This window comes from Aquila chrysaetos, chromosome 9 (genome assembly GCF_900496995.4).
Source record: "Aquila chrysaetos chrysaetos chromosome 9, bAquChr1.4, whole genome shotgun sequence".
NCBI lineage: Eukaryota > Metazoa > Chordata > Aves > Accipitriformes > Accipitridae > Aquila > Aquila chrysaetos.
Genome location: NC_044012.1, coordinates 33,406,399 through 33,426,935, shown reverse-complemented (window position 1 = coordinate 33,426,935; position 20,537 = coordinate 33,406,399). Strand labels below are relative to the sequence as shown.

At 38.9% G+C, this 20,537-nt stretch overlaps 1 protein-coding gene across 2 annotated transcripts in view; it reads right to left on the bottom strand.

Moving 5' to 3' along the window:
• Positions 1-8,275: 8,275 nt before the first annotated feature.
• TMEM132B (transmembrane protein 132B) overlaps positions 8,276-20,537 on the bottom strand; it is a 261,473-nt gene continuing 249,211 nt past the window's right edge. For both annotated transcript variants that reach the window (XM_030025983.2, XM_030025984.2), the window contains 3 exons: positions 16,786-17,059; positions 15,186-15,377; positions 8,276-13,920 (listed from right to left, as the gene is read on the bottom strand). In XM_030025983.2, coding sequence (XP_029881843.1) covers positions 12,766-13,920; positions 15,186-15,377; positions 16,786-17,059 — 1,621 coding nt within the window. In that variant the 3' untranslated portion in view covers positions 8,276-12,765. The remainder of the gene's footprint in view (positions 13,921-15,185; positions 15,378-16,785; positions 17,060-20,537) is intronic.

Sequence of the window (20,537 nt, the reverse complement as noted above, 5' to 3'; positions counted from 1 at the left end):
GGTGTTTACTACCTTATTTTTTTCTGTATTTCAATTAGTGCCCTTTGCCTTTTGTCCTTTCACTGAAAGGCATGGAGAATAATCAGGCTCAATCTTCTTTATTCCCTCCCATCAGATACCTACAAACATTGTTAAGGTTGCCCCTGAGAGAATGAGACTTCTCCAGGCTAAGCAGTGCCAGCTCTCTCAGCCTCACCTCATGTGTCATATGCTGCAATCCCCTAATCATCTTAGTGGCCGTTCACTGGACCTGCTCTGGTATGTCCATGTCTTCCTTATAGTAGGGCGCCTAGAACTGAAAACAGTACTCCAGATACGGTTTCACCAGTGCTAAGTAGTTTTTCCAGGCTTTGGAAAGATTTCTCCATGCCAAAGGAGGAAGAAAAGAGGAGGCAGATGCGTGGTTTGAAACTAACTGGATGCGTTCATTGAGAGTTAAAAATAAAAAGCTGTTGCCCAAAGCATTATTTTTATTATTTCTTTTTACTAATTTGGGGTTTGTTTATCATTTTAGTTTCTCTGCTCAGTGAACTGGTTCATATTTAATGGAACGCTAAGTTATGACTACAATAGAAATGACAGAGCATGTGTTTTCTAATTTAGGTGTATGGACAAGTGCCCTCTTTTGCTGGAAAGAGAACAAAGCTAATATTGCTCAATAGCAAAATAGTTGAACCAAATGCATCTCAGTATAGGTGGCAAAGTGAGTGACAGGTATCTGTCATTGTGGCTCTGATAAGCTCTTCTTGCTGTAATGCTTAAGCAAAAAAACTGCAAGTATGACTAAGTCCTGCTGCCTGACTGGTAGGTCAAGGTCATAAATCATTTATGATGCTTTGGAGAATGTTACCCAGTGGCACCTGGGAACACAAGTCCTGTTAGCTTTCAGGAAGATTTAGCCTTCTTCCCGCTTAAAAGATTTGTTAAAAATATTTGGATACTGTAAGAGATGTCAAAATGGATGCAGATGCCAAAGAATATTTGAAAATGTTTATTGGGGCCTCATTCTCAACCTGGACTGGAGACAGTTGTTAACACTGTTCAGGAAGACAAGGCTCTGGTATCTGCTGTATTTCTCCCTGCCTGTGCACTCTTCTTCCTCCTTGAACAGCAGAAGTGTCCATTACTGCTGCCTTTCGCTGGTCTACTGCAGCGTAGGAACACAACTGCAACATTTTTTGTTTGTGAGAGATTTTTTTTTTCCTGACTACAAAGCCAAACAAGTCTCACAGTAAAGACAAGCCAGGTTTTAGTACATAAAAGTGGTGTTAAAAAAGATTAAACTAGGCAGAAAGAGATTCAGTAAAAAGCATACAGTTTAAAGTAATTAGGAGATCTGGCACACTTCTAACACATTTGCCCCATTCATGAAAAAAAGAAAAAAGCTGTGAATCTGTTTTGTCTTTTTACACTGTGCAGATAATTGCATGATGTATCGTTTACAGAGTATGTGATGCTGTTCCTGAGAAAATGCCAACTATTCCCAACTTCTGTACCGATGTGGCTACCTCAGTGTTTCTAGCCTCTATTTTTTCTTTCCTGGCAGGAAAAAAAAATGCTTGTCTACTGCTACATGTTGTTACCTTTCATGAAAGCAATTTCCAAGAAAGATGGTAGAAATCTTTTTTTTTTTTTTTTTTTTTTAATCCATGAAAATTGCCAGTCCTTTAACTGCCAAAATACTTAATATCTATGTAATCTGCAGCTATAAGGCATTTAAATGTGAGTCGTACTAGCCACCTTCTCAACATGACTGATCCTCTGGCTTGAATTTTTAATACGAGGAGTATTGTTTGCTAGAGGCTAGCTCTGGTCCTAGGGAGAGGGGGACTTCCTCTGTCATAGGAAAGTCCTGTATCCTTGCTAAAAAAAACAGCCTGTGAGCATAAGCAGCAGGTGATTAATTTTAAGAATGTGTCCAAATTATGGCCAGATTGAATGGCTCCAAGGGCTTGTATGAAGTAATTTCAAAATTTTCATGTTTAAAAATGGCAGAAAATGAAGGCGAAAGGCAGCCCCATGCACTGGTATGTCTCTAGGTAGGGATGCTCTATCAGCTTCTGGCAAGTCAAGGGAACTAGTTGACTTACAAACTCTATTATGTTGACAAAAACATACTTCCGTTATTTGGATTGCTGGTACATACAGTGCTGAGTCAGAACACTAGCATTTCCTTTTAAAATACTGTACATCCTCATGAGTTACAATGACCAAGAGCATACCAAAGTAAACCACAGTAAAAAAAGGTAGCACAGTCAAATAACAGCTGAACATACAGCAAAATCCTTGCTTTGATCCTTGTTTGCCTTCAGAAATACTATGTCAAGTGTCCTTATTTAAATGAAGCTTAGTTTAAAGTGGATGCAGTTGTCTCAGGAATGCCACGGTGGCTCCTGGGTGTATAATAAACTTGTTAAGAAAAGGGCCGGCTGATCTATACTTTGTTACTGATGTGCAAAATCCTCACCAGCACATGAGGCTTCTGTGTTTACTGTAAAGGGTTTTTTGCCTCCTCTACTGCCACTGTCCGGTTTCTGATGGACCGCACATCCGCACCTATGTGCAGGCAAGTCCCCCTAAGGATGCCCATCTCCATCCCGCTTCAGAGAGGGTCCAGGAGGTGGGGAGCAGTCACATGGTTCTCGGCATGGTGGGCATCGGCATCTTCCTATTGGAAGAGTAATCAGGAATCCTGAAATGGCTCATTACATCCCTACTGTGATCAGGTATCCTGCCAACTTTTCGTTTCCAAGATACTTCCTGCTGGTGGTGTCGACAGAAAGAAATGCAGCAAGATAAGATGAACTCCTTCCAAATTAGGGAATGCCCTTAGAAATTTTGGCATTTAGAAGCCTTATCTAGAGGAATGCAGCTTCTGTGCAGCAGCAAATTAAATGGCTTTAGTTATATGCTCAGCAGCTTCTGGCACAAACCCTAAAAGCTTGAAATCTTTTGCTAGTCTATATTTTGGTGATGTGTGCTTTGGTGCTTTTTAAACCATTTGCTAAGTTAGAATGATGCATTAGAGATGGCTCAAAGCCAGAAGAGGACTTGAGCAACCCTCTTCTGCACTGGGCCAGATCTAACCAAGAGTCAACACAGGCACCATACGCTACTTACAAATATGCCAGACAAAGGAGCTCATTTTATGCATTTATTTCCAGTAATCATGTAACCATGTACCTAAAGAAGTGTATATACTTCCATGCTTTTACGTTACGGAGCAGTTTTAGAAAAGTAACTTCATTTGCTGTATTGAATCACAGCCTGTATTTATCTGGTATTGGCTAAAAACTTTTTTTGCATGTTGGTCTGACAGAGATGTTATTGCACAAACCTGTGCTGTAGGTTTTCTTGACGTTTGCTGAGTCATCTCATTGTGGTTATGAACTTCAATAGGATGTCAGCGTTAGATGGCCATTATTGTGAGCCAATGTAGCAATTCTCAGGTTAGCTTTTTTTTTTCACTGAAGTCTGAGTTTGCCAGAGCCTTGTGCGAGCAATGTTTTCAAAACTTGCTGCGTAGCAGCACTGGGCTCCATAGCAGCCGTTGCCATTTTTGTGTCACACGCAGGATGTTCAGGATACTGAAATAACATCAGTATAGACCCTCACTGGCAAAGACCAAGAAAAAAAGAGCCACGCTATGCGTGTATGTGTGTGCGTGCTGTGTCTTTGTCTTCTTGTGTGTCACCATCATGCAGGGCACTTACTAGCTAATTAACGACAAACCAAAATGGTGCTTTTGCACAACTGTATGGCAAATTCCAGAATAAGCCTCAGCAAGGTAAGGAGAAGCATCCATGTGGATCGGTAATGCGTGAGGAAGACGGTGTGTCATCCTATGGATCCCAGTCAGATAGGCAATGGTCTGCTGTCTCCTTTCTTCTTGGGTGCGGTCCTACAGACAGCCCTCCCCTGAGTCAGGCTCACCTTGAGTCATCAGTCAGGCCATGGTGTCTGACAGTTCCGCTGCGGCCAGCAGCCAACATGCTAATGCTGCCGCTATGGGTATTTTCAACAATGGGGTATTTGGGCGGTCTCCGATTTCTCCCAGCCCCTGCTTGCCCCTTCCCCTCTCCTGCCGGGAAGGTTGTGAGTCGAAGGGAGCGCAGCACCGCTGTGTTTCCTCTTTGTGCAGGGCCCTTCTGTTGTTCTGTAGGCAGGCTTCTGTAAGGGGGGAGTGGTAGCAGTACCAATGTGTCTTTACTCTTCAGTGAAAAACAACTGCTGACAACAGCCTTTTGTGCTTACAGCAGAGTGGGTGGGGGGTCCTAGCTGACCCATTTTATTCAACAACTGATATCAATGGAATTAACATCCTCTGGCTTTGGATAAAGTTCTTAATTTTGCTTTCTGTATCCTGCTGTGTGGCAATCTCTTCGGTCCTTGCTAAACTCCTCCAGAAAAAATGGTTCTTGTAACCTGTCTTTGTAAATCAGGCTTTTGGAAGTGAACAAGTGATTTAGATTTAAAAAAACAGATCCCACAACATTTGCATTTAAATTGGACAATTTAGTGCTATCAGCTAGATATTAGTAATGATGCCATACGTATGCTACATGCATATGTAGCATAGTATAAGTGGTATAAATATGTCTTATTTACTGTTCCTGGGATTAAAAGTGATACCTATACCCAGTTTATACAAACCAAGGGGAAACATTAACAAAGGCTTAACTATAATTAGACAGAGTTCCCTTCTATAGTTTTATTCCCTTGCACTAGCCAGGTGGCTTTACTTAGTTTGCCTGCCTGTTTGGGTTTTGGCTCTGACCATTCACTGTATACCAAAATTGAATTAAATTGTACAAATGAAAATAAGACACACTCTTAATCTATCTATTGGAAATAAATTAATTTTGACGAGGTACTTAATTTTTCCATGGAAGGAAGAATATTTTAACTCAAGTGAAAGGTTGATTTATAGCCTGCAGTATAGTAAGTGGCATCTGTTAATATGTTACAATTTTTTGAATATTTTAATAAGTTGCTAATTCATAATGACCAATAATGCCACCTTGTGCTTTTTCAGAGAGGTTAAGCTTTCATCATGGGTTTTCTGGGTTTCTGTTTGTTTATTCTTTTTAAAGAAGATGCGATTAACTCATGCTTCCCTTTTTTAAGCACCTTTCATGATAGGTGACGTTTTCTGTGATGAGAGACAATCACTGCAGAGATTATAGACCATGAACTTCAACTATAGAACAAATTTCAGTTCTTATGTGAGGTCTGACATTAATCCACACTAGATTTGTGCCAAGATTGTGTATTTAGTATCTTGATCAGTACTGGGTGCATAGTATATGGATCACTTCTCAAGAACAATTGGTATGCATTCTAATAGACTTTTTTCCATTTTAAACTAGAAGTGTCAAAAACAGCAAAACCTAAACTCATACAAAAATCCATTCTACTAAGTACTTGTTTCACTTTATGAAGACTGTACATACACTTGAAAATACAGACACTATAAATTCCATTGGCGCATCTCAGAAAAAAAGCAAGTCTGGAACAATAAGCAGGAGAACTTTTTAATATTAAGTATTGGTGTGTATGTGTGTTCCCTTTGCCACTAGCTAGGGTCAGACTTTGGCCAGTACAACTGCTGTGGGCTTTGGTTTGGCTAGCAGCAGTACTCAGAATACCAGGAAAGCCTGATTGTATTTGAAGTCATCATGACTCCAGTGGGACCAAGATTATATCGTACTCACAGCATACTGTGACTCCTGCTTGTGTACTGTTTGAGCACAAGAAATAACTAATGGTTAAGATTTCAGTGTAAATATATTGTAAAATGGCATAATTCTTTGTAATGAATGCATAAATTACAAATATAGTATAGATAGACCTAGTTGAAAATGAATGCTTTGTAATAGTCGTAGATCAGAGAGATCAGAATTTTGTTCATATGGCCGATGATTTTTCATTTTTAAATCCTACTGTTTAAAAAAACCCCAATCCTATAGATAATACTATGGCATAGGAGAGTGTATTCTGCTCTGCCTACCACAGTTTTAAATTGGAGGATTAAAAATATCCATTGGTCATTTCCACTAAATCTTGAGCTCCTTACTTGGTTTTTATATCATCAGATCCCATTGATTTTTAAATAGACTAACCCAAGATTATGAGAAGGAATGATACAAGTTTTCATCTGCATTGGTTTATAAATCCTTACGCCAATATGTATGGTTTTGGAAGCAAGTAACACTATGATGCACTTTAAGGGTCTCAAAACATCATCCGCTTCCCTTTAATTTCTTAAATAAGCTGCCTCTTTCAATAAGACAGCTCAATTTTATTCCCTCAGTAACCAAACTTTTGTGGATGCTGGCCACATGGATCACTGGAATAGGAAAAAAAAAAAAAGTTATGCTATAAGAACTATATTGGGAGGGTGAAGAATTAGTAGCTAGTTTTGCACACTGACTATTTTCACTGAAGAAAATCTCTTAAGCTTCATGAATACTACATAATGCAATGTGTCACCAGTTAACGTAAATTCTAAACACCATCACTCACTCTGGTACCAGCTAGAGGTGCTACTGATTGGAAACAGCAGGGTCTAGTTTTGTGTAATACAAGGACATATCCAACCGCTCAGGCTCCAGACCTGATTGGTAATCATCTGTTTCTGGTCCTGTCTCAGTCCAGCTCCTAACAAGACCAGTGGGAGTTTCAACTGAGACAGCCTTCAGGATTTGGCCTATTTAATTTGTGACAAATATTGCTATGCGGGTCTTTTGCCTGCCAAATCCTGAGGGCTCACTTTTTTGAAAGAAAAGAAGTTGTATTTGTTGGGCTATTTTTTTCCCAAATGAATGCAGGTAATTATTTTCAGTTACATAGCACACACACATTGGTAGTTAAAATTTACACCTATGGTAGGTGTTTTGAACAGTTGAGTGTGTGTGTAAAATATAACCGTAAAGACTATTTTTCTGTAAAAGCTCACAGTCTGATACCTTTAGTTATACTGAATAGAGCACTGCAGTGTGACTTGATCCACTGGCATCTCTTTAATAAGATGCTGCTAAGGGGAAGGATGCCATAGTAATGGTCAAATAGGGCCCAAATACAACTGCCAGTACAAAAAAAGTGTCATTTATGAAAACTATTTCTTATTTTACTGTTGAGAATACTAAGTGGTGACTGACTAGAATTTGTGCCCAAAGCACATTAAAGTTTAGGCTCTCTGAGGCACTCCCTAAATCACAATTTTCAATCCATTCATCCAACTAACTTTATATTAAGCCACATTTCAATACAGTAGAAATGACAATAGCGATCATTAAATCATTCAGGTGATGTTAAATTGCTCCCATTAGTACAAAGGCAGCCCATACCTTTGCAGTGGGTTTGTACAGTCAGATCTTAAATGGGGTCCAGCTGAAACCAGCAAAAGGATGATGGAAGCACGTCCTGGTTGCTGGTGTCCAGCACTATACTGTCTGTGGGATGCCTGATTACCCCGGGAGGTTGCAGGAGAGTCTGTGTTTCTGGTTCTGCCACCATCACCAAGACCTTGAGCAAAAGCTAAAAACTGAGGCTCAAGCTCCTGTTTTGGCATTAGCAAGCTACTTCTTATAGCTCTTGCAATGAGGTCAGTGGTCACTTCTTAATTTTGAGACTCTCTGATTCTAATGGGAACAAAAGAAATTCAGAACACTGAATCAAAAACCTGACCTGTGATGATTCACACTGGAGAGCTAAAGGGGCGGGTGAAGTTTGTTCCTTTTTCCTTTAAATCTAAACATACGTCTCTACTGTTCTTTGAAAGACGATGGTCATTTAATATGTTCATCTGTTCTTTACATTTGTTGCTGGGAAAGGATTGCTCACTGCAGGAAGAGAGGGCTGGAGCACCATTTGCAGGCAAGGTTGGGTGAAACCCTTGGACTATATACTACAGTAATTTGTGTTGCTCTGAGCAAGGAGACACATGAGCAATCCATATGCTGATGATTCTGCTGATTTCACACTGCAGGGGCACATCACCTTCAACCCAACGAGCAGCTCACCCTGACCAGTATAAATGCAAAATGGTTTAGTCAGTTTTAAAAAAAAATCACATGAACTTTATGTTTATTTCTCCAGCAGAATCTGTTTCTTTCACAGTCTTTCAGCTGCTTCTTTTCTGAAGAGTGAAGTCTTTATTTCAGACATCTGCCTACAGAAAATAAGTATTTTTTTTAAAGGGCACATTTAAAGATGAAAACTGAGGCTTGAATAACTTAATCAGCATACAAATTACACAGATATAAAAGTTCTCTTTCATTGTCTTAACTTACAGTTTATTTTGTACACAATTCATTATGTTATACATCTAAGACTTATTATATTGTATAAATATCTTGGGTGTGATGTATATACATATTCAGTGTTATAGATTCAGCAATTAATGTATGCATTTCACAATACACTATAGTGTATTTCAATGTAGTGCACACGATTTCTATTTCAGAAAACAGCATATCCGCTATGAAAAATTGGTATTTTATTCATAGGGTACTCTACCTTGAAATACAGGGATTTTTCCATTATATAATGGACTGTTTGTACTGTGTCGTATGGCTGTAAGATTTTCTTGTACATTCCCCAATATGAATTAAGAAACAGCAGCTCAAAACATTAATCTATGTGGTTCTACATCAAGAGGAGAGCAGGGCACTGGTTTCCTAAATTCTTACTTAAATGAGAAAGAAGGCGTAGACAGGGCACATGGAGCTAGCCTGTGTGTGACGGCCAAATGAAATAAAAAGTTCTGCAGAGATAAAAACTACTAGCTCTTGCTTCTCTGTTCTCTGTATGCCAGTGTTCAGCTGCCATAAATCACTCAGCTCTGATTGTAAGAGTTGAGGGTCTGGTATCAGACCTTTATTTTTAAAGTTCACAAACTCCCCATGTTCCATTAATCCACTCTGCTTACAGAATTTTTCCTAGGTGTCTCCTGGTAGATGTATTGATAATACATACTGTCTTTCCTTGATAGCAGGCAAAGAAACTCGCTCACAATGTCTTCTCTATACATGCCATAAATAAGATATGCTGTTTGTTCAGTATCAAATTACAGGTGTTGCTTTCCTGGGCACCTACTAAAGCATAATTCTAATTAATCTGTCAGTATAGTTTCCATTTTCTTTTTTACACAATTCTAGTTTCCTGCATACATACATACATACATACATATTGTGTCTTTTGATCATTTGGTTACCTTTGCTTTGTAATCTCAAAAGCGGAGACTCTTTTATCAATGTATAAATGCTGTTCATTTAACAGCAAAAAGTGAGATATTATTTATTCCATGAATAAAAGACTTTAAAAGAGTCGTTTAAAAAAAATTAGGTGAATCAGAAAATTGTGGGGTTTTTTTAAATAATTCTAAATTAAATTTACTTACATTTAAAGTATGTCATCATTTTGAAACTAAAATTTGAGGTATTTCATTTAAAAAGGACTGATCAACTCAGAACTGTATTTTGCATCAAATATATTAATCTAAATTATTTCCCTTTCGATTTTATGAGAATTAGCATAAGTGCTTAACCCAGCATAAATCCAGAATAACTCCATTTTATTGGTGTTATCCCAGTTTTACTGTGAATAGAATTCTCTCTTCCCATTTCGTTTTTTGTATTGCCATTTTTCCACGTAAGAATTTTCATGTAACATGTGATGTAAAAAAAAAAAAAAAAAAAAAAAGGTTATATGAATCTGCAGTTGTAGATTTATTTCCCCCATTGCCAGATTGGGGGGGGGGGGGGGCTTTTTCTGGACAGCTGTATCCAGTTCTGTTGTTTAACTGATCACCAGTAGTGGCTGTACTGCTTTCTAATGCACTGTATTTGTAATTTAACTTTGGGATAGTATGATGCCTATGACTGCAAAAGTCATGACTCTAACGAAGCCCCACATTCAGCCACTGAGCCACCTAAGAACTTCATTGAAGAACTTCACGACCACACTGACAGATGCCGTAGCGAGCCAGGACTTCACCTATGGTAAATAGAACACAGGCCCTAGTTACATGTCACAGTCTACTCCAGAGTGTATTTTAGATACATGCTCAGTCAAACACCAGAATGGAAGTATTTCTGGTCCAACACTAACAGCCCTGGAACCCTGCATTTGTAACTGTCTTCAGCAGCAACATCTGAAAGCACAGGGGTTTGCAAGCCATGTGGCAAGTGCGTGCTGAAAAGGCCTGAGGTCTCCTTTGGTGGCTTCTAGCAGTGACCACACTGCAGGTAGGGCTGTCCTTACCCCACACGCTAGTATGCAGCCACTTGTAAGTACTACAGACAACCAGGGATTAGGCCTCAGGCACAAGTTCAAGGACACACCAGTATGACAGTGGTGAGCCCCCACTTAGTGATCCTCAGCCTTTCAAGTCATAGCCCTTGAAGGGAAATTTCCTGAACAAGTAAATAAAGCTGTTGCCTTCCGTTACCTACGAATGAGTCGGAAGAGCAGCTAAGCACACCTGTAAGTCCCTTGGCACTCGGTGTGCTTACGTGGCACTGACTAGGGATGGAGTTCAGCATCTGCTGGTGTACTTAGCAGAACTGGGGCCATCATGAAGAAATGGGTCATGGAGTCCAGTCCACTGCTGTGAGATCATAGTTGCACTGGTAAACTGCACTCATGAAAACAGCTGTGCTGTTTGCGCTCTGCAACTGCCATCAGCAAGTTGTTTCCTCAGATTTCAAGACTAAATTTATTTGTGGTTCATTTATACTCTTTACTATTGTGCAAACAATACGCTTGCTTTATGGTTGGGCCACATACAAAATAACATGTTGGGAAGAGATGTTAAATTCTAAAAAAGGGATTTTTATGTTGTTAGTAATAAGGATCATAGTAGGAATTAATATTTCCTTACGAGGTCTGGATCATTTAAAGAGGAGAGAACATTTGTTAAACAACCCAAGATTTCATTTGACGCACAAGTGCTGCATCCGTTATGAAATAGAAGCATCTCTGTGCTCTATTATTTTCTCTACTTAAAATTAGATTATAACAGATGCCATCCCCTCACTATGCAGTTCAGTGCCAGCAAACATAAGTCTCTCATCACTTACTTATATAAGCCTAGTGTCCTCACTTTCTAGTCTCACCATTAAAATTCTCATATTTTGCAGTAGTTATATTAAACATGTTCCCCATTGTGGATTAGGATCCAAATGCAGGATTTCCCATAGTTAGGGTTGTCTGGTCTGTTCTAATATCAGAACTGAATTATAAAATTCAAATCCTATCTTGATCTACCTAAAAGATGGGAACTACAGTATGTAAGGCAGTTGTAACTTGGATCTTGTGTTTATTGCACAGGATCCATCACAAGAACATGTGCTTTATTGGTTTTGTTAAGTATTACATAGATTCAGTTTTTTTCTAACTGTAATTTTCAACTTATTTCAGTCATCCTTCAGTAAAAAAATACATGTAATGCATATGAAATGGCAGCTTTGAATTTCCAGCACGTTTTTCTTGTTAAAATTGGGAATAGTCACTTCATAATGTGCCCAGTGTGTCTTTTCTTTCCTTCTTCTTTTTATAATGAAACATGGTGTAAAGTTTTTCTCTTTAACGGCCTTATGGTCAGAGATGTTTTAGACAAGGTCTGGGGCATTAGCCATTGAGCATGGACTTCTTTGTCCTGCTAAGCTCTACCATCAGTGTATTAATTAGTACAGAGTAACAGTCACTCCAAGCTTTTGCTTATTTGCTAGGAAATTTCCTTCCTATTCTATGCATTTCAATACCACATTTGACTTTCTCATTCTGATAACAATATGTATTGTCAACCAAGCTGCTGTTTCAGCAAAGCATTTTCCCTTGAAGTAATGTGCTGTTTTGTTGCAGGTTACTTTTTCTTATTAGCAATGACAAAAGCAAACCCAGGGCTACTCCTTGATTTTTATTTTCCAGGGTTTATTATTGTATTTACAGTTCCCTGTAAGAAGATACAACCCTTTCCCAGTAAGAGTCCTAATACCTTCCTATGTTTTCAAATACTAATGACCCACATACCCATGTGGAAAGGAGAAAGATAATCAGTGATGAAGGAGGTATCTCTAGGGGCTGATGCAGATGAATAGAAAACCTAAATCATTATAAATATGACTGTACTACACTTTGGTACAACCAAAAAAAAAAAAAAACCTTAAAGAAAATATTTAATGGTCCCTAAGTCAAATAAAATTCATAAACAACAGGAGAAGAAATTAACCACATGGGGGTTTTTATATCTGTAAAAAATAATAAGACTACTTGGCTGCATTGCACATAGGCAATAAAATTAGATTCATTCAGATCCCTTTTAATGTAAGCCTCATTTCAGGCTGTAAGCAAGAAATGTCCACTGTGCTTTATACAAAGGACGACGACTAGAAAAATCAATGCAAACAAATATCCCTTTGTTTTCTGATTTACCATTTATCATGAGATGACAAACAAATGAAGTCTCCTCTGAGTCTGAGCGTAGTTGTATTAGCATTTTGCTAGTACCAGGCAGTATACAAAAACAGCCATCATGTGTGACACCTCCAACACCTACAGGTAGCTGTTTTAGGGGCACATCCTGGTTTGTGGTGAAACAGGTTTAACTCAGCCAGCCTCTTGTACCTGCTCAGTGATATCAGGTTATCATCTCAGTAACTCCAAGGTTGGACTGTCTCGTTCCTATTGCTGACTGGACTGACTGCTCCACCATCCATAAACAGAAGGCATAAAGGTGATTACAAACATAAGAAAGTAGTTTTACATATTGTCTTGCAGTCTTTCCATATAGTCCCTAAGTTCCTTGGAATCACCAAGATTCATATCTTGGCATACCCATTTAATATTATCATCACTGTCAAATAGAATTGAGTTGGTGTAGGGGCCCCCATCCTCCGGCAGTATTGTTGTGTATGAAGTGAACTTTACTCGCTTCTGCTTTGGCCCAGAAGGATTTATAGGTTCACTTTTAACTTCTTTTTCACAAAGGTACTCAGAAGATCTGAGGATATGATTATGAAGAGTCTTCTGAGAACTCCCATTAAGGAGAAAGTTGCTTTCTTCAAACTGCATTCCTCTGTCAATCATGGTAGTGCAGTCCTCTGACGGGAGCGAAATGTCAACTGGGTTTTCCAGCAGTTCAACCTCATTTCCAAGCCAGACCCAATCATGGGAGTGGGGGATGTTGCCTTGCTCACTCACAGCAAACCTTTTATGCCTGTACTTCCAAGCAAATGCCACGCAGTTAATCAAAAAGACCAAGATTGCTAAGCAGAAAACACACAGCAGGGCATACATGCCAATCTCCAAATCTGTTAATCCTCTTGAAGTCAATGTGAGATCACTGGGATTGTTTTCTCCTGGTATTTCTACTTGCGCTGGGAAACCTGTGAAGGCAGTTGGGTTATTTTGGAGCTGGCCATCCTCCAGGGAGTCCTGATCAATAGGAGATATGAAAGTTGTGCTTTTGTTTGCATTGTCCTCATGACTGGACGTGTCCTCATGGTTTTTGGACCATTCTTGTGCTGTCCTCTCTTGTTCTGCAGGTTTCTCTATAGAATTGCTTGCATGGCTTTTAAAATCTCTATCCATATCATCAATGTCATTAGTGGTTCCTTTTTGGTCAGAATCTTTTTGACCAAACTTCACTTTGACACTTCCTTTCCCAACAGCGAGAATGCTCTTCCGCTTAGTCTTCTGACATGGCTCACTGATGACCATTTCAATTTTAATCAGAGGTCCTTGCCCATCCCCTTCTGCCACTATCCCAGGCCATTTGGACTGAAGGTTTTGGTGCGCAGACACTACCATCTCATCCAGTGAAGTGATGGTGATCGAGAAGTCCTTGGAATCATAGATATCTAATGGCGTCACTGACCCATCGCTGAACAAAATCCAAGCACTGACTATGGCTTCCTGGGGGTAGAGAGGATGAGAAAAAAAATGTGTGAAAGGTAAGAGAGCACATATCAGACACTCAGTTGTTTAAGTCTGTTTGACATTGACAAAATAAATACACAGTTTAACTTCAGTTTATTTTGTTTTTTAAAAAAAGCAAAGCAAAACATCTACTCTGCTTCTCATTTTCTTCTTGCAGATTTGTGTTCTCTAGACCACTTAGGCATTTATCTCATCTTCAGGAAATATCAAAGACGTAGTAATCTAAATTTAATAAAAGGTGCTGACAAAAATAATTGACAATTTTTTTTTTTCAGTCTGAAGTGAGAAGCCTCTTTTGAATGCCAGGGCCTCATGATGAAAATTATCATATTTCCGAAGTCCTGGTTAATTAATTTTATAGAGGACCTATTATGGGGAATTTCTGTAATACTGCAGTTCTAATGCCATATTTAATACAACGTGCAGAGCTCTTATGTGTCAGAATGGTGATCTCATTCAGCCCATTGAGACAAACTTGGTTAAGAACACATCTTGATGCAATATTTTAAATTTTCTGTCATGCTTTCAAATATACAAGATTATGTGAAATATACAAAAGTGATTGTAGTCTTTTCTGGGAACTACAGAAACACTCACAAAACTGCCATTTTTAAGGATGTTTTGACCAAAACAATTTGTCTTCTTACTGCAAATTGCTAGTTACTTTTTCTAGTGATAGAAGAGTCTCAATGCTATAATAAATAAAATAAAAAAGATATATGTAATTTATTCTGTGGTCTCATCGAAAGCTATTTAATTCCTCAGATTATACAGTTCAAAGTAAGCACAAACTCATTAGATTTCAGCAATGCAGATCATGAAAACTTCTGTACATGCAGCCAAAAGTCCTTTTGGCTGAACTGACTTAGTGAGACTATTAAGGCATGGGGTTTCTACCTCTGCTTCCACAGCTAAGCTGTATTTTCCCATAGAAAAATTGTCTTGAGTGGCACATACATGCTTTCTACAGCATTATGCATGCACAGACGTGTCTATCACTTTCCCTGTGCTGCGCAGGTCTCCAAACTAGTTCCGAAGAGTTTAATGGTCATTCTCTATGGGTGTTTGCACCTGTAGGAGTTGGTCAGTAAGATGAACAGCCTTTACTATGTGAAGTTACTGCTTTTCAAAGTGATACGCTGTATGTGCTGCCTAAAATTTACAGCAAGTAGCTTTTCCCTAGCTTCTGACAAAGCACAGTAAACAGATAAATTAATTCTATATATTATTTTGGATCATACCTGTTTTGGAGTATGAAGGATATCATATGCAGAGGTGGTAGAAACGATAGCTCTCTTATTTCCTTTGCTGATTTGTAAGGAGAGGGACAAGCCTGAAACTAGTTGTACTCCTAGATCTGTAATGGTTACACGGTCATCTAGAACTATCACCGTCTTCTCTGCCAAGATGGAATCGGAAAGAGGTGACAGAACCTTGAAAGAGAAAGCAAATGCCTTGCATGAAACAGCAACTAACTGTGTTGTAAAGCAAGATTAGACTTTAATCGGCATAACACTTTGGATTAATCTTGGTTTGTCACACCCATGTGTAAGCTATAATTGAGGTTTCCCCCAAGACATTACACTCATTTGCTGCTAAATTACTTTATTTACAAAAATAATTTAATAAAACAACCAATCACTTCAAATTGCAGCTTCATCTCAGCAATGGAGCATAGATTAAACTAAACAGATTTGTTTTTCAAGAAAAAAAGTCATTTTTGTGTGGTCTATAGAACCTCCTGTGAATGCAGTATAGTACAAGACATAGTGTAAGACACTGATTAATGCTGAAACTTAATAAGGCAATAAATAAGTGTACAAAACCTGGCTGATAGGAACTTGGCCTGATGCCTTTATAGGGACAGAAGACCTGAATGAAATGAAAGTGAGATTTGCAAAAGGGGACTTTGAAAATCCCATGGGGTGCCTGTCCGCATTTTTCAATGCCAAAATAGTCCTGTCAGTTTGCTCTAAGACCTTCTTTCTAACGCGCTCGGAAGGAGACAGTTGTCTTTCTACTGATGCCAGAAAGAGCTGGTTCAAGCCCAAAATATTTGAGGTGCGATTTGTCTAAACTACCATGAGAAAGCGTAGCTACCTGCTTCGGCGCTAGCTGCCTTCTGCTCTTTTATAGTCACTGGAGTGAAAGAGACATTTTAAGGGCAGAAATCCCTTGACCTCTTTGTGATGTTTGTTTTAGGCTGAAAGGAGCTGAGCCCTAAACGTACTGGTTTCTTTGTGTTGACTATAAAGGAAACTTAGTGTGACTGGAACATTATGGATGTTTGCCATTAATAAGAGCAGCCCCAATGCTTGTATTCCTTTATTTTGATTAAGAAATATGCATGAAGTTAGAAAGAGATACAGGTGGTGAACACGAACACCCTGAAAAATTTCTGAAGATTATTTTTGTGTCCATTTTTTGTGTTTCATTTTGTGAACATAAAGGGACTAATTTTTCAAAGACCGTTTAAGCATATAAAGATGCATGTAGATCTTTGGTAAAATTTCCCAACTGTTAGATTCATAAGGTCCCGCTTAAATTAAAAGAAGCTAGTTGTGTGCATCATGTAACCTGTTTCACTGTTCAGAAAATCTCATTGTGTTGCTAGTCACATTAACGTGGATAAATCCCTTAAGTTTCACCTAAAGGTATTTTATAGAAGTGACGACCAGCAAAAAATGAAACCCCATTCAAACTTCCTTTTATGTTTAGCATGTAAATTTTTTTCAGCTTGGTTTTTTCGGAGAGCAGTTAATTTTATAAGCTGACTAGCCATTGTGTGTGTGCATCCAGAACACTCTCTATGGAAGCTGCAGATACATCTCTAGGCTATACCTGGACCGTGGTGATGCCATGCTCACGACCAACCAGAACTCGGCCATCTTGAAGCTTAGCAATCTTGGGTTCTTCTACCTTCATGAAATCAGTCACAAGGTCAGTGATGTCAAACTGCCACTCAGAGCCTAGCATATAGGTCAGGTGGCCTCCAAACTCAGAGGATTCAGCTACAAACTGTGTGAGGACTCGCACCATGGCATGCTGATACTGGAGGGTACAACCTTTTCCTTTTTTCTCATCATCCTCTTCATCCTCACTGTCACGGGTAGGCCTGTAAATAGATCCAGGTTTGTTATCTGCATTGTCGTGATCTCCCTACAACACTGCAGAGCTTCAGTTGCATGGTATTTTCAATTTGATTAACGTTATCATCATCTGCTGCTGTGTGAGAAATAGGAAACCAGATTTTGGATGTGTAGGTTACTAAATCTGGGCGAGATGCTTGTACAGCTTTTTGGTGCAGTACAATTTAAAAGCTACTGTCATTTCTGTTAGGGAATTCTTTGTTTGAGCGGGACCTCCCAGCAACTTGAAAATACGTCTGCCATTGCCGAGTTTTCCGTGGAACCACCGCTTGTTCACCGTGTCTCCAAGCGGCAGTCAAATCTCGCAGAGGGCTAAGGAAAAGCAGCGTGAAATGTTTATGAGAGGGCAGTTCTGGAACAAACCCCTGTAGCAGCTCAGCAGGCATGGGAGATGTTTTAACATCCTTTTCTCCACCTTTGCCCATAACATTTGTATCACTTTGCTCATCTCTTCAAAACCATTGTAACACATTTGGGATTCCCTGCTGAGGTAATGCTGCCCCACCTTATCCCACATCTCTATCTCATAGGTTCATTAAGCCCTCTGCATTTGAGAAATATAACATGATTTCACCTTAACTCTTATAGAGTTCATGCAAGTGTCTGGTATATTTAGTCATGTAATGACCACATGGGGCTTCCAAAAAACCAAATTAGGCACTTCAGTTGCCACTCAGGACATCAGTTACTCAGATTACACCATGCCAGGCTGGTAAGACTACCTCTCACCCCACAGAAACAATTGCAGCATTAAACACGCTTTCTTTCACATTTTCTAACTAGCTGTCCCCCTTGCAAAATACAACCTAACAAAATACAATATAACAGCTTTCCATAAACCTTATATAAGGCATCACAGTGATTTGTACATGATAGCAGTGCTGTCGCACCTCACAGAATTTTGTCTGGTTTAAAACCCAGTTTCCCATCAATTCTCTTTTTTTTTTTTTTTTTTTTTTGCTATTGTTTATTCCTTCAGACAAACACATGGATTCTCTTACCTCTTTCAAGTCAGATACTAAGCACTAGGTGGTCACACTTCTACTCATTATGCCCCCATGCTGTGGAATTCATTGCTCAGAAATAATTTGCCTTCCTCCTTTACTTATTTATTGAGCTTGAAGCCAGCTCTATAGCCAGGGTGGGAAATACAGGGTAAGCTTCTTATTTTTCACAGTATTTTGGGAAGTAGTTTTGTGTTTACTGTGTTCCTTTATCTTCTCCCTTGAAATACCAGCTATGAAAAACTATTATAAAACAGAATTGCTTTTGTTATAAATTGTTTTATGACAAAGTTGGCAAACAGCAAACTGAAAACGTATCTAAGAAAAGCCCTTGTGCTCTTCAAAATGATAGAAAGTCCTGGTGTTACAGAATCTAATACACTGGAAATACATTTTCAATGCATCACTTCTTAGCTGAATATATACATTCGGCCTCAAGTAAATGGTATTTGGTACAGGCTTTTTGGGTTTGTGTGTGTAAAACAACAGTGTCCATCATTAGTCGCTGAATGAAGCATCATTGAATAACCACTAAATTGTTAAGAAAAAAACAGGATCCTAAAATAAGATTTACATTACACAAAGAAATTAGTCTTACAGAATTAGACAAGCTGGAGGGAAACTTTCAATTGTTCTCTCCTTCCCAACACAAGTGTCAATCTGGACTATGAGCTGAAGCCAGCCGGTCAGCAAAACAGCCGCAAGGAAAGTACTAGGAGGGGAATATTCATAGAGCTTACATGGCCCATGCCTATTTAGATTGGTTTTGGCTTTATAATGCTATGAAAGAGTTTATGAACTCCTTAATGTTCCCACTTCCAATTTATTCCTGTATTCTGACCCTCTTCAGCTCATCTAAACCATAACCTAGCTCTGAATAATCTCAGACTTTGGGAAAACCAGGTTCACCTCTGAGATTTTGGGATTTGACATTCTTTTAGTAATACAGACAGTAACTTTAGTACCTGTGCAGAATTGGAGAAAAATGCACAGAAGCTATTCAGGTAAGAAGTACTTATGGGATTTGGGGGAAAAGAGCCACAGAACCAGTGGGAACCAGTTTTCTTATGGGAAGAGAGACACAGAACCAGTGTTCTGTGGCTTGAAGAAAAATGTTCACAGGTTCAACATTGATGCTGACTTAATATTTTTTTACACAGCTCTGGTTTCTGTTTCTGTTACATAACCAGATGTTTTACTCAGATCCAATGTGTTACTGTTATTCATATCTATTTCTGTGCTTACTTATTTCTACTTTCACTGTTTAAAACTTTAGACTACTGGACTGTTCAAGAGGAAATATATTCAAAACAACTTTGAGGGAAAGAATTCTTCAGCCCCAGTCCCATACAGCTCATAAATGTGAGTCGTGGGAGGAATGGCCAGAGATAAGGAGCGTTGCATAAGGGCACAGAGGGAGCACTCCTGCCCTTATTACCAGGCTTGAGACTGTATGGGCAGCCAGTACTACCAACTACAAAAAGATGATTCAAGTCCAACTCTTTCCTTGTGGTATCTCTAACAAACAAAGGTAAGGGCTCCATTTCATTACAAAAACATTTATAGGTGTTTGTATACTTCTCCTTAGAAATACATGGTTTCTATTACATGCAAATGTGGAACACCAGAAAAGCATCCCTAAACCATGGAATGGGCAAGGCACTTTCTTATGTCAGTGCCAAGTAAAAAGAGAGATGTTTGAATTTTCAATACAAGCTTTGCAAGTCTGCTTTACAGGTACCAACTCAAGTTCTTTCTTTTTTTAAACAAATGATAACCATTTCCACTTCAAAGCCACAAATCCATGATTCAGTTAGTAAGTCAGAGCATTTCAGTATTTTGTTTCCATGGGCGCAACAAAATGTTTGAGATCCACTGAACTGCATAGTTCCCTTTAGAGCCTTAAACTTCTTGTTACAGTGTTTTCAGTAGGCTTAAAATCCTTCATTAAGCAGTAAGCTCATTTTCTTTTTAAGACATGTCCTCATGAATATAAGCTATTGCTGCATATTGTGTTTTTCTTCTCCTTGGTCATCTCCATGGTTAGCCCTGGATATCTCTCAGAATCTTTCTTATCCTGTTTCTTGCTGCTTGGCAAACTTGCTTGGAAGATTTTTTGCTTTTCTGGAGTGAACCAAGGTTGCCAGAACTACATTTAATTTACATTTCACACAGAGAAAGCCTTTGCCAGAGAGCTGAGTTAAAACAGCAGCCCTGTTACAAGGGTGCCTGCTAGCACTGATCTAATCAGTGATGTCAACTTTATATTATAGACACTGTCTGTGAGCAGTTTTAAGTATGTCTCTCTTAATTTGTACCACTCTCAAACCAGGCATCATGTTCTTGAGCCAGATGCTAATTTCCTGTTAAAAAAAACCCTAAAGAAATCAGTTTTGCTGGTTTTGAATTTGAAATACTCATTAAAAAGAGTCATGTATTT